The sequence below is a fragment of the Xiphophorus hellerii genome, chromosome 24, assembly GCF_003331165.1.
Source record: "Xiphophorus hellerii strain 12219 chromosome 24, Xiphophorus_hellerii-4.1, whole genome shotgun sequence".
NCBI lineage: Eukaryota > Metazoa > Chordata > Actinopteri > Cyprinodontiformes > Poeciliidae > Xiphophorus > Xiphophorus hellerii.
The window spans coordinates 14,797,792-14,812,271 of NC_045695.1; the positions used below are offsets into that span (position 1 = coordinate 14,797,792).

The 14,480-nt window shown below is 43.2% G+C and overlaps 1 protein-coding gene across 9 annotated transcripts in view; it reads right to left on the minus strand.

Moving 5' to 3' along the window:
* Positions 1-7,219: 7,219 nt before the first annotated feature.
* The window catches only part of LOC116715901 (protein NLRC3-like), a 63,912-nt gene continuing 56,651 nt past the window's right edge, over positions 7,220-14,480 (minus strand). For all 9 annotated transcript variants that reach the window (XM_032556629.1, XM_032556637.1, XM_032556632.1 and 6 more), the window contains 3 exons: positions 13,993-14,172; positions 7,869-8,021; positions 7,220-7,349 (listed from right to left, as the gene is read on the minus strand). In XM_032556629.1, coding sequence (XP_032412520.1) covers positions 7,322-7,349; positions 7,869-8,021; positions 13,993-14,172 — 361 coding nt within the window. In that variant the 3' untranslated portion in view covers positions 7,220-7,321. The remainder of the gene's footprint in view (positions 7,350-7,868; positions 8,022-13,992; positions 14,173-14,480) is intronic.

A 14,480-nucleotide genomic window follows, 5' to 3' on the forward strand; every position in this document is an offset into this window, starting at 1 on the left:
GCTTTAATTTGCAGAACTTAGCAGGAACAGAACCGAGTCAGAAATCCAGCAAAACAGAGAAAAAACATCAGTTGCAAAAATGACCAAGTTATCTTCCTCTAAAACTGAGGCTGAGTGAACTTTTGAAATGTAATAAATGAGCAGCAGACAGAGAGAGAGAGGCTCACCCACATGGAAAGCCCTTTCCTGGGTTGATTCATGGTAAAATCCAGATGTAGCCCCAAAAGTCTCATTAAATTTCTTCAACTTGTTCCTGACAAAACCTGAGAAAGTTCTTGGCTCCAACAAAAAGAAAAACTCAGCAGGAAGCAGCAGCAGCCTGGAGAGTAAATCCAGGTTGTGAACCCTCAGCTTTTGGCTGGTGGGTCGGCCTCATCAGGGCTGCAGTTCTTCTCTCCAAACCCTGAAGGTCTTCACCGTCTCTTCTGGATGTGAACACCAAGTCTGAGACAGAACCCCGTTATAAACAAGTGGTTCTGCTTTATGCTGATTTGCCTACGTAGCTTTTCCCATGAACTGGTAAAGTCTCCGCTCTTTACTGGAAGATTCCTCTTTTTGCTGTTGAAACTCTTGTGAAAGATTCTCCCACCAGCCCCCAAACTCTCTGTAAACAACAACTTCCTAGATTATTTATTTAATACCAACTAAAGATTAAAACATATAATTATCAAATCTGGTCTTATTACTTGTCTCCATCCTGAGGTTGAATCATCTTAAAGTCAAATCTCTCTGTGTCCTCATAATTTATATGAGTGGATATGAGGACAAAAACCCAGAATATTGTCTGAGGGGTCAAAGGTCAGAGTGGTCAGCTCCAGTTTCCCCAGCTGGTCCAGAACAACGTGACCAGTGATCTCTCTTCACTGAAACAACGGAGCAAACTAAATAAACTCAGAATCGCTTTAAGAAGAGCAGGGAGCCAAGATGGCCGCCTTTCCTGCTGCTCTGTCTCCACTCTCTGCAGTCCCAGCAGGAAGTGGAGACTCTTTCAGAGGAAGTGGCTCTGAATGCTGGCTACAAACGCTGAACGCATCAGAGATCTGTGAGCGAACAGCGCGGCGTTCCCGACTCATAGAGAAACACGGTGAGGCAAAGCGACCAAAGCAGCTTCAATCATGAAGCTCTAGGAAACATTCACAGGTCAACAAAGTGACGTCAACAAACAAACGACCTGCAGCAACGAGAGAAACGCACAAGTTTAGAGAGTCAACCTGAAATGAACAGATTTAACAGCCGCCCTGATCCGGCTTTCAGGTTTACCATCTGCATCCATCTCGACTCCCAGAATGTACCAGGTCCAGTTCTGGTTCTGCTCACTGACCACGTTCTGGAGCCACAGTGATGCTGATCAGTGATATGAACTGGATTCTGAACCGAATCCTGAGAAGGATTCAAGCTGCAGCTTCAACATCAGATCCAGATGAAGCTTCTTCTTCACTAAAGTACATTTCAGTTTGAGTCTCTGAACGAAGGAACTGATTTCATGAAGACAAAAGAGTCCAACAGAGCAGACATGATGTCAGAGTCAGAAAGGGAACCGGGTCAGAGATGGGGCTGCTGTTAATATTATTTAAATACTTTTATGAATTGACGGTCATTTCAGTTTGAAATGAGTAAAATTTAATTTGCTGCTCTTGAATTAAAGTTTATTGTTTCAGAGAGAAAAACAACAGAAGTAAAATGTATTATTTCAAATGAAAGCTAACAGAGGAACTCGTTTCTATGGCTCTTAATGTGAAAGTACTCACCGGAAGTGAGTGTGGTGTGTAAACGCTCTAACTTCATCAAGTAGCTATAGTTACCATCTGGGTCCACTAGAGGGCAAGAACAGCCCTGCTCTGATATTAATAATAATTCAGTTCGCGGCTCTGCAGCTAAAACATTCTGACTGTTTCCAGGATAATTTAACTTTTCATAAATATTTTCCTACCTTCAGACCGGAAGCTCAGCATATTAGCGTCTAAACCAGAGTTGTAGAGCTTTGATTCAGCTCTGTTGGAGCTGAAGCTCCAGTTTAGGAGCCACAGCTCCTCTGAAGCTGCTGCTGGAGCCTGTTAGCATCGTTAGCATCGCTCAGAGTCTCTGCGGGCTGTTTTCATCTCTGTGGAGCTGCTTCTAGTTCACACTGACAGATAAAACATTGATTTCATGTTAAAATAGGAAGAAGATTTAAGAAATAAAGCAGCAGAAACACGAAGAAAGCAATGAGGGCTTCATAAGCCGATCAGGAGCGGGAAACTAGCTGACAACTTAGCCTTCTGCCCCCTAGTGGACTCAGTATGTAAATACAACCACAGTAAAGCTGGAGAGCTGATATGTGAATAGAACTTCCTTTGGGTTCTTTCAAAGTAAAGCACAAAGAACTAAAATCTCCTGGAAGTACATTTTAGCTTGTTAGTTTATTATTCTATCAGAAAGCATAAGTGTGTAATTTTCTTAGGATGTGATATAAATTATATAATTGGGTTGTGAAGCCAAATTATCATAATTATTCTGTTTTCCAGAAAAAAATAAATATTTCATAAATATTCTCTTGACTAAACTGGAAACTTAGCATCTTGGCAAAAAAAAAAAAAATCCAGTTATTTATTTTATCAGGAAACATTAATATGTCATTTATTTTAGGATATATAAATGTGTTATCTGCATGTAAATAACACATCTATATAATAAATCAGCTGTTACTCCTTTAGACAGACCATATAATAATAATATTTATAATGAGTGATATAAACGTGATCAACTTAGAAGTCAGAAACCAGCTGCAGCTCTACAAACTCACCTCTAGATTCAGAACGGGATATTTCCGCCCTCTGGTGGCCATAGTGGGAACTACAGTCCTGATAATGCTGCATTATTTACATTTAATATCTACTTCTCCACTTTATATAGAGAAAAACTAACAATCTTCCTCAGTTATATCCACCGTTTTCCGAATCAAATATGATTTTGAAATATTTTAAACCACTGTTCGATGTTATATTTGTAATAAAGAGTTTTAAATCTTAAAAGATAGCTGCTGTGTTAAACTCTTTACAGGAAGTTTTGTGACTCTAATTTACGGTACTAACATATGCTGACTTAATAAAAGTGAAAATTAAAACAAAGATAAACAAAACATCCGGCTGAAAAATGTACTTGAAGAATGTCTGTAGTTACGACAGTTCACCACCAGAGGGCAGTAAGAACTCACTCAACCATCATAAAACTGATCAACTTTATACTTTTCACGAAACAGTTTCTAATAACTACATTGACTTAATTCTGTAGACAGTAATCTGCAGAATTAAGTCAGGATTCATACTTTGTTATTAGAACAAGAGAGTTTTTATTAAAATAATTCAAAACGCAAAGTAAATAACAGCTATTTACCCGTTAAAATCCGTTAAATTTTATTCAGTTAAAATTCTTACAAAAATATTAACTGTGGATAATTTTGAGAATAAACGTCTGGAAAAACTATAAACATTACGAAAGACATATCTATTAGTGATAAAAGTCAACCAGCTGAGATTTGAGCAGAATAAAACCATCTAAAGGGAAAACAATTATAGTAAAATTAAAAACTCAATGAAGCTTTTAAAAATATTTGAGCACTGTAGTAAACAGGTTATTTAAATTTTTAGGTTTGTTTTTAACAAGTTACTCGCCCTGTTTTCAACTCTGTGGAGCTGCTTCTTACGGTGGCCGACAGGTGCAAATGCGCAGCAAAAGAGAAAACATGCAAACAAAAAAAAAAACACGCGCACAAATTAAATGCGGCAAGCAAAAAGCGAATGAAATGCAGCAAACAAAAAGAGAGACGCAAACACCCCCGAATGAAATGCAGCAAACAAAAAGAGAGACGCAAACACCCCCGAATGAAATGCAGCAAACAAAAAGTGTTGAAAACGGAAGTGCTCCAGACCACTAGGGGGAGTCAAAGAAAATAGTATTCATTTCTATGGGACCAGATGCAAGATTCAGAGAAAGAAATTTGAAAGAAAGTAAAGGTATCTCTCTGAATCTTGCATCTGGAAAGTGTGATTATTGTGAGAAGTCTGAAACAATAGAGCATGTTATTTTAGAGTGTTGTAAGTATGAAGAAGAGAGAAGATGCATGCTGAGAGAGTGTGTAGGTATTAAAGAAAGGTTTAATTTAATAGAATTTTTGAGGAGAGATTTCGGGAGTAGACATATTCAAATAATTATTCGGTATCTTACAAAAACAAAGCTATTTCATAGGATATGAGTAGAGCAAGTTGGGTGTGAGTGTGTAAAGAATATCAAAGAGGGGTATATAAAGCTATAAGCAAGTTGGATAATATAAGCAGGTGTGTATGTGTGGGGGTATGTTTAATCAGGAGTTAATGGAGGGAAAAGGTAGAAAGTGGAAGTTTATAGACCATCTCGAACCACACTCCATACTGGTAAGTGGCGGTAATGCTACTGTAAGTTTGTTGCCAACCGCCAATAAATACCAAGAAGAAGAAGAAGAAGAATCTTGCATCTGGTCCCATAGAAATGAATACTATTTTCTTTGACTCCCCCTAGTGGTCTGGAGCACTTCCGTTTTCAACACTTTTTGTTTGCTGCATTTCATTCGGGGGTGTTTGCGTCTCTCTTTTTGTTTGCTGCATTTCATTCGGGGGTGTCTTCTTTTTTGTTTGCGTCTCTCTTTTTGTTTGCTGCATTTTATTCGCTTTTTGCTTGCCGCATTTAATTTGTGCGCGTGTTTTTTTTTTTGTTTGCATGTTTCTCTTTTGCTGCGCATTTGCACCTGTCGGCCACCGTAGCTTCTAGTTCACACTGACAGAGAAAACATTGAAATGAACCCAGGAGAAGAATCTGCCTTCATTTATCTCACTGGGAACCAGTTATCCCGCTGGTTTGAAGCTGGAAACCAGTTAGCTTCCGCGCTAAACACTCGCATCATTGCCAGCAGCGAGTCCTTTTTATTTATTTTTATTGGTAACCATGGCTACCTCTAACCAGTATGGATTGCGGACCTGAGCAGTGTGTTCAGTCCCTCTGGTGACGAAACTTGGTAATTACAACTACAATAAAGTTGGAAAAAATACAAACATGTTTCCTGTGAGATCTTTCAAAATAAAACACCGGGAATAAAAATTACTGTTAAAGTTTGAAGCAGTTTAATTAAGAAACTTGGAGGAAAAACAATATCGATTAATTAAATGATTGTCATGTATTTTATTTAAGCAACTTCAGTCTAAATAATGCAAAAATAAGCTGCTGCCTTAAATTAGAAGCTTAAAAATTCTCAGATTAATTGAAATTGATGTTTCTAATTTTATTGAAAGAAACTGTTGAATGAAACATACAAATTTAAAATATACATATTTGAAAGATTTCTTTGTTAATCTGAATACAATAAGCTAAACATCATGGATGATTAAAATAAAGATGTAGTTACTATATTTGTACAAAGTCAACTGCATAAAAAACCCTCCACCAAAAACATTATGAAAAACTTTATTAGCTCATCATTAAACACCTGGGAACCCACGTTACATTAAAATGAATGTGAAAATAATAATATGAACCAATCACCACATTATGCCACGAATTCTGAATAAATCAGCACAACCACAGTAAAGAGCCCTGATGTGACATATTGAGTCCCCATTCACCCTAATGTTCTCTAGATTAACTGGAAAACTGAAATGTAAAAAGTACACCAAAAATAATATTAAAGCACTGAGAATCAATGACTATGATGCAAAACTTAATTATTTAAATATTTTTAGAATTATATTTTATATATATATACAGTATATACATATATATACAGTATATACATATATATATATATATATATACATATATATATATATATATATATATATATATATAAAATTCCCTTCTCACCCACCGCGGGTGGTTCTTATCCTCTGAGCTCGGGTCCTCTACCAGAGGCCTGGGAGCTTGAGGGTCCTGCGCAGTATCTTGGCTGTGCCAAGGACTGCACATTTCTGGACTGAGATGTCTGATGTTGTTCCTGGGATCTGTTGTAGCCATTGGTCCAGTTTGGGGGTGACTGCCCCGAGGGCCCCGATGACCACAGGCACCACTGTGGTCTTCACCTTCCAGGCCCTCTCCAGTTCCTCCCTGAGGCCCTGGTATTTCTCTAGTTTCTCGTGCTCCTTTTTATATATATATATATATATATATATATATATATATATATATATATATATATATATATATATATATATATATATATATATATATATGTAGGGCAGTGGCTTAAATATGTCAGCGGATGCCACCAAAATGTTAGATTTGTTCTTTGAGTTGTGGAAGTTGGTAAAGTGTGTCCATTGAAGAACGCCATACTTGGCGTCTGTTACGGTGCGCTGACAGTACAACGGTCAGTACTTGCTGTGAATTCTGAAGGTAAGCAATACTGACCACCAGCTCCTCAATGTAGCCAAATGTTACTTTTAATGTCCAAGTAGTTAGTTTTGTATCGTTTTGTCTTTTTCTTCTTTTTTAAATATATGCTGTATCTGTTAAACAAACAAACAAAAAATAATAATAACTGCGTTACTGAGACTTATATTGACACGCAGTATTTGAGGTAATTCTGAAGGCGAAGCCGCTGAGCTGTCAGTTGGTCCGAATAAACAGTCTGAACCACGATCTCAACCGCCGTGTGTGTCTGATTCCTGCCTCAAGTTTCCTTCCGACAACCACCATTAAAGAAAACACAACGCAGAGTCTAAGGAACAGCGAGGTGTCGTCTCACATGGACAGGGTTACATATATATAGCCCTGCGACAGACTAGCGACCTGTCCAGAGTGCACCCCGCCTCTCGCCTGGAACGTAGCTGGTTAAACTGGTTTCTGTGATGGAAGCTGAAGTTTCTCTGCAGTTTCCAGTAAAGCATCTTTTTATCTGTGGAGCTTTGAGGAACATTTTCATGTCAGCAGAAGGAAGAAGCAGCAGAGAAAAGAGGTTTGAAGTGTCTTTCATGGCTTCAAAGCTGAACTGAAAATGATTCCCATGTTTCCATTCTCAGACCATTTCTGGTTCCAGGATGAAAATGAATCAGAGAGAAAAAAGATCAACTTTCCAGTTGAATCCAGTTCAGATCAAAACTCCATGAAGCCTCTAAATGGAGCCCAGTTTGAATTGGATCTTTATTGATCCAAAGAGACAAACAATATCAGACACTAAATGACAACATGAGAAAATAAACAGGAGGAAAACCTTGGAGGTCAGAGGTCATCATCATGATCCAGTCAGAGTCTCTTTAGACTCAAACTGCTGCAGCTTCAACCTCTGAGGATCAGCAGGACACTGAGACCATTCTCTACTTTACTGAGATAAGACATATGTCTTCCACCTGCAGAGAGAAGAAGGAAGGAGAGAGCAGATCAGTGAGTGTTTCCAGCCTCTCTCCAGCAGCAGTCAGTGACGCAGCACATCCACTAGATGGTTTCCAGGCTGTAGTCAGACTGATCTCAGAGCTGTGACCAAGATGAACCTGATCAGTTGTTTCCTGTTGAACTGAGAGAACAAGCAGATCTGAGATCAGATCTGCTGCTGCCACAGTTTGATGGATGAGGACCACTGTCTCTAGACATGTTGGACGGCTGGACGCTGGAGTCCAGCTGGACTTCCTGGAGACATGGACACAGCAACAACACTCATCTTCACACCAACACAAACGCAGGAACACAGCAAGCTGCTGCTCCTCTGATTGGCTGATTGCTGTCTCTGTGTCCAATCAGGAAGCCTGAACCATTCTCCTCCCACTGAGAAGCTGCAGCTTTACTGGGAACACTGGATCTTTGCTTTGATGCTAACTGGGTTTAGTTCAATATGCTGACAGCAGCTGGACTCACTGTAAACATTTACTTACTGAAGAGTCTTTACAAGATCCTTCAGCTGCTGAACATCTGGATACTTCAGGTTGTTTCCTCTCAGGTTCAGTTCTGTCAGTTGGAGGCGTTTGGACTTCAGAGTTGAGGCCAAATAATCACAGTGGATCTTTGACAAACTGCAGCTCAACAATCTGAATAAAGAATAAAAGATGTGAACTGAAGCCAACAGGATGCAGGTTAACCAGTCCAACAGAACCAGTTAAAGATTCTCATCAATATTAATGCCAACAAGCTGCTGCTTCAATGAAGACCTGCTGACTTCAGAACCAGAACCAGAACCAGAACCTGGTACTGGGTCATGTTGTGTTGGTGGATTTTAGTCCGTAAAATCATTCCAGGTTCTACGGTGGCCCTGAGGTGCAAACCACTACAACATTAACGAAACGGAAAGGGTATTTGGAGACCTGAGAGATGCTGATTGGACAATAGCCATGAATATGTAAACGCTGATTCTAACTTACGTCACCGCCATCTTGAAAGTGGCAGTGGAGAAAACGTGCTGCATGGACTCGTTTCAACGGTTTTACAGTACAATGTGGACCCACTGCCTTTACCTTTCACAGGTAAAAATTAAAGATAACAATGACGTAAATTTACGAGCAGATTTTTTGATTTTGTGGCCAGTGCTGTGCATTTCTGTGGTGAAACAAACTTCCAAACAACCAAGAAATATTTCCTTTGTAACTAAATTGGCCCAGTTAACTACTCTGACTATTTTCTTAGCTTAGCTAACTTTTTTTTATGCTGTGTAGTTTTTCTAAAGCGGGAGAGGCAATGAGAAACCTGTAACAGGAGCTTTTGCTATTTGTTTATTGTTGCCATGGTTACCTAGAAGTTCGCAAGACAAGTCGCTGTTTGTCTGTGGTCAAACATGGTTACTTTAAGGTATGTCAGTTGCCTGTAAGATGTTTCTTATAATTTATGTAGATTAAAATAATTTGTTTGATATAACAGCAAACCTGAAGTGGACTGAAAGTATATTAATCCAGAGAGCAGCGTGGAAACCGGGGGATTTCGTCAGGACAGGTCCATAAGGATCAGAGCTGGAGCTGTTTTTCTTCAGACTTCTGTTTCCCAGCTCATCTCCACAATGTCTGTGTTTAGATGCTAAGTCAATGCCCCAATATGGTGCAGATATGTTTTTTTTTCCTGAATGTGAATGAATCAGGGATGTATTTTCTTTTACACTGTTAGATCATTTTTATCATTCGCTTTAACCTGCGGCTAGCCAGATGTCTCAGAAGGCCCAGTCACTGAACTGCTCCCAGCTTGACCAGCAGACTGTACCCCTGCCTGTGCTCTGTGTTGCCAGTATAATATAAATAAATTTGTCATGTACTTCACACTTTTTCCTTCACTTTTTGTGTATTTTAAGTGAAATATCTCAATTTGAAGTACTGTATTTTCCACACTATAAAGCGCACCTAAAAACCTTCAATTTTCTCAAAAGCCGAGAGTGCTCCTTATAATCCGGTGCGCCTTATATATGGACCAGTATTGAGCCACAGCAGGTCTCGCAACTATGGTAAGCAGCCGCCGACTTCATTTTCCCCGTAGAAGAAGAAACCCGCGGTGCGCGCTGGGTTTTGTGTAAAGACCCTAAAATGGTTCCTATTAAGAGACACGCTTACGACGCAGAGTTTAAGCTCAAGGCGATCAATCAAGCAGTAGAACACGGGAACAGAGCAGCAGCGAGAGAATTTAACATGAACGAATCAATGGTGCGGAAGTGGATATATATTGTGATTGCACTAACGTTTGATTTACCGTAACAGTATCAGACTGTTTTTTACGTGTTTATTGAATCGAGGAAAAGTTCCCCTCCACTATATGTTCTACCTTGCTGTTGTTAAAAGATAAACTGTGTCATGAAAATACCACGTCACTTACTTTACCTCGGGGAAAATAAAAAAACAGCTGTTTATTCATTTTGGGAATGAACGGAGTTTTCAGAACGCTGGTTTGTAATCTATTAATAAAGTTTGACTGACCTATCTGACTGTTTTGTTGACATTCCCTTTAGCGCAGTTCCATCTAATGGATGCATAACGTAACCCCAGTCTCTACTGTAGCGTCTATTCTATGCGCCTTATAATGCAGTGCGCCTTATATATATGAAAAAAGTTTTAAAACAGGCCATTCATTGAAGGTGCGCCTTATAATGTGGTGCACTTTATAATGTAGAAAATATGGTATTAGGGTATTATGACAGTTTATGTAAAGAAATTAAAATTATTTAGTCTGTTAGATTTCGTTTACACTGCTGTCTATAGCACAAAATTCGGGTCCAAATTCCTCTCCTTGGGCTGCCACCTTATCGTGGTGGAGGGGTTTGAGTGCCCCAATGATCCTAGGAGCTATGCTGTCTGGGGCTTCATGCCCCTGGTAGGGTCACCCAAGGCAGACAGGTCCTAGGTGAGGGACCAGACAAAGCGCAGCCCGAAGACCCCAATGATGAATGGCACCATTAGACTTCGTGTTCCCTCGCTCGGACGTGGGTCACCGGGGCCCCACTCTGGAGCCAGGCCTGGAGGGGGGGCACGATGGCGAGCATCTGGTGGCCGGGCTTTTACCCATGGAGCCCAGCCGGGTTCAGCCCGAAGAGGAAACATAGGCCGGCCCTCCCATGGGCCCACCACCTGTGAGAGGGGCCAAAGGGGTCGGGTGCATTGTGTGATGGGTGGCGGCCGAGGGAGGGGACCCTGGCGGTCCGATCCTCGGTAGCAGAAGCTGGCTCTTAGGACGTGGAATGTCACCTCTCTGGTGGGGAAGGAGTGGGAGCTAGTGTGTGAGGTCAAGAGGTTCCGGCTAGAAATAGTCGGTCTCACCTCGACGCATGACTCTGGTTCTGGAACCAGTCTCCTTGAGAGGGGCTGGACATACTTTCACTCTGGAGTTGCCCAAGGTGAGAGGTGTTGGGCAGGAGTGGGCATACTTGTTGCTCCCCATCTCGGCGCCTGTACGTTGGGGTTTACCCCGGTGAACGAGAGGGTAGCCTCCCTCCGCCTACAGGTGGGGGGACGGGTCCTGACTGTCGTTTGTGCTTACGGGCCGAACAACAGTTCAGATTACCCACCCTTTTTGGAGTCCTTAGAGGGAGTACTGGAGAATGCTCCTCCTGGGGACTCCCTTGTTCTGCTGGGGGACGTCAACGCTCACGTGGGCAATGACAGTGAGACCTGGAGGGGCGTGGTTGGGAGGAACGGCCCCCCCGATCTGAACTGGAGCAGTGTTCTGTTGTTGGACTTCTGTGCTCGTCATGGATTGTCCATAACGAACACCATGTTCAAACATAAGGGTGTCCATATGTGCACTTGGCACCAGGACACCCTAGGCCGCAGTTCGTTGATCGACTTTGTCATCGTTTCATCGGATCTACGGCCGTGTGTCTTGGACACTCGGCTGAAGAGAGGTGCGGAGCTGTCCACTGACCACTACCTGGTGGTGAGTTGGCTCTGGTGGTGGGGGAGGAAGCCGGTCAGACCTGGCAGGCCCAAACGTGTTGTGAGGGTCTGCTGGGAATGTCTGGCAGAATCCCCTGTGAGACGGAGCTTTAACGCCCATCTCCGGCAAAACTTCAAACACGTCCCGGGGGAGGTGGGGGACATGGAGTCTGAGTGGACCATGTTCCATGCCTCCATTGTCAAGGCGGCCGATTGGAGCTGTGGCCGCAAGGTTGTTGGTGCCTGTCGCGGCGGCAGCCCTTGAACCCGTTGGTGGACACCTTCGGTGAGGAATGTCGTCAGGCTGAAGGAGTCCTATCAGGCCTTTTTGGCCTGTGGGACTCCGGAAGCAGCTGTTGGGTACCGGCGGGCGAAGCGTCATGCGGCTCGGGTGGTTGCTGAGGCAAAAACTCGGGTGTGGGAGGAGTTTGGAGAGGCCATGTAGAAAGACTTCCGTATGGCTTTGAGGCGATTCTGGTCCACCATCCGGCGTTTCAGGGGGGGGAAGCAGTACAGTACCAACACTGTTTGTAGTGGGGATGGTGTGCTGCTGACCTCTACTCGGGACGTTGTGGGCCGGTGGGCAGAATACTTCGAAGACCTCCTCAATCCCACCAACATGCCTTCCATTGAGGAAGCTGAGCCTGGGGACTCTGGGTTGGGCTCTCCAATCTCTGGGGACGAGGTCACCGAGGTGGTTAAAAAGCTCCTCGGTGGCAAGGCTCCGGGGGTGGACGAGATCCGCCCGGAGTTCCTTAAGGCTCTGGATGTTGTAGGGTTGTGTTGGCTGATGCGACTCTGCAATATCGCATGGACATCGGGGGTAGTTCCCCTGGATTGGCAGACTGGGGTGGTGGTCCCCCTGTTCAAAAAGGGGGACCGGAGGGTGTGCTCCAATTATAGAGGGGTCACACTCTTAAGCCTCCCTGGCAAGGTCTATTCAGGGGTCCTGGAGAGGAGGGTCCATCGGATAGTCGAACCTCGGATTCAGGAAGAGCAGTGTGGTTTTCGTCCTGGTCGTGGAACACTGGACCAGCTCTACACCCTTGGCAGGGTCCTGGAGGGTGCACGGGAGTTCGCCCAACCGGTCTACATGTGTTTTGTGGACTTGGAGAAGGCGTTCGACCGTGTCCCTCGGGGAGCCTTGTGGGGGGTTCTCCGGGAGTATGGGGTACCGGGTCCTTTGATATGGGCTGTCAGGTCCCTGTATGACCGGTGTCAGAGTCTGGTCTGCATTGCCGGCAGTAAGTCGGGCTCGTTTCCGGTGAGAGTTGGACTCCGCCAGGGCTGCCCTTTGTCACCAATTCTGTTCGTCACTTTCATGGACAGAATTTCTAGGCACAGTCAAGGTGTTGAGGGATCCGATTTGGTAGCCTTAGGATCTCATCTCTGCTTTTTGCAGACGATGTGGTTCTTTTGGCTTCATCAGGTCGTGATCTGCAGCTCTCGCTGGAGCAGTTTGCAGCCGAGTGTGAAGCGGCCGGGATGGGGATCAGTGCCTCCAAATCCAAGGCCATGGTCTTGAGCCGGAAAAGGGTAGAGTGCCTTCTCCGGGTCATGAGCTTTGGGTCATGACCGAAAGAACGAGATCGCGGATACAAGCGGCCGAAATGGGTTTTCTCCGTAGGGTGGCTGGGCTCTCCCTTAGAGATAGGGTGAGAAGCTCAGTCATCCGGGAGGGACTCAGAGTAGAACCGCTGCTCCTTCACATCGAGAGGAGCCAGTTGAGGTGGCTCGGGCATCTAGTCAGGATGCCTCCTGGACGCCTCCCTGGTGAGGTGTTCCGGGCACGTCCCACCGGGAGGAGGCCCCGGGGAAGACCCAGGACACGCTGGAGAGACTATGTCTCTCGGCTGGCCTGGGAACGCCTCGGGATTCCCCCGGAAGAGCTGGAGGAAGTGGCCGGGGAGAGGGAAGTCTGGGCCTCCCTTCTGAAGCTGCTACCCCCGTGACCCGACCCCGGATAAGCGGAAGAAGATGGATGGATGGCCTTGGGTTCTTATTAAAGCTGCTGAAAGCCAATGGAGGCCATTATTTCCTAAGGAGACGTGACCTGATGAAGCATCATCACAGAGACGAGGCTCCAACCGACTGACAGCTGTCAGACTGAAGAGGACGGTTCCTCTCTGACCCGGCCCAACAGAACCACAGCTTCAGGACAAAGCTGAGGAACCTGCTGCTGCTGCAAACCTCACTTTCATTCATTTCATCTAGATTTGCTTTTCTACAATCAGTCATTTCTTAGATTTGGTCATTAATGATGATTTGAACTTGTCAGTGTTTGTGGCTCGACTCTGGAGGAACAACATTTCATTCTGGATGTAAAGATGAGAATCAGAAATGAGAAATAAAACAATCTGAATCTTTACCAAACCAAACAGAAACATCTCCATCATTGATTTACATCATTTTTATTATTTTACTCATTTTGTTCATCAGTCAAAAACATTTTAAAGTGAAAAACTGAAAAACAAAGTTCAATAATCTCAAAGTTTGAAATAAAAAAATAATTTATTTATAATGTAAAAAGTTCTAGAGATTTTATTCTGACATTTAAACAGGTTGTTTTGAAAGAAAATATATTCAAATAAAATTATTTAATAAACTAATGTTTAAAGTATAAATGAATGATTTTATTGTATAAACAGAGAAAACAAACCTCAGATTCTTCACTTTACTGACTGAACTCTCCAGGATCTCAACCAGAGGCTTCAGATCAGAGTCTCCACTTTTATTTATGAAGATCTGATTTATTTCCAGTTCAGTCAGATCTGGGTTGGACTTCAGAGCCGAAGCCACAACTTCACATTCAGCATTTTGGAGCCTACAGCCACCAAGTCTGTGATTATAGAAGAAATAAAGTCAATTCTAATGAAATCAATCTGGATCATAAACAGACTAAAATATGATAACAGTGATGTCATCATCTGATCAACATCTGATCTCCAATTTACTGAGTTTGACCCCACAGAGAATCTGTGCAGTTCCTGATTATAGCCCAGGTTCTGGTTCTGGCCAAGGCTTCATGTCTGCGTCGGATATGATGGAGAGGAGGAGGAACTGCTCACAGCTCTGACTTGGACTAGACCATTTGGCTCCTTGAGATCTTCCAACAAGCAGGAAGTGAGTTAGAAATGAAGTGAGCAG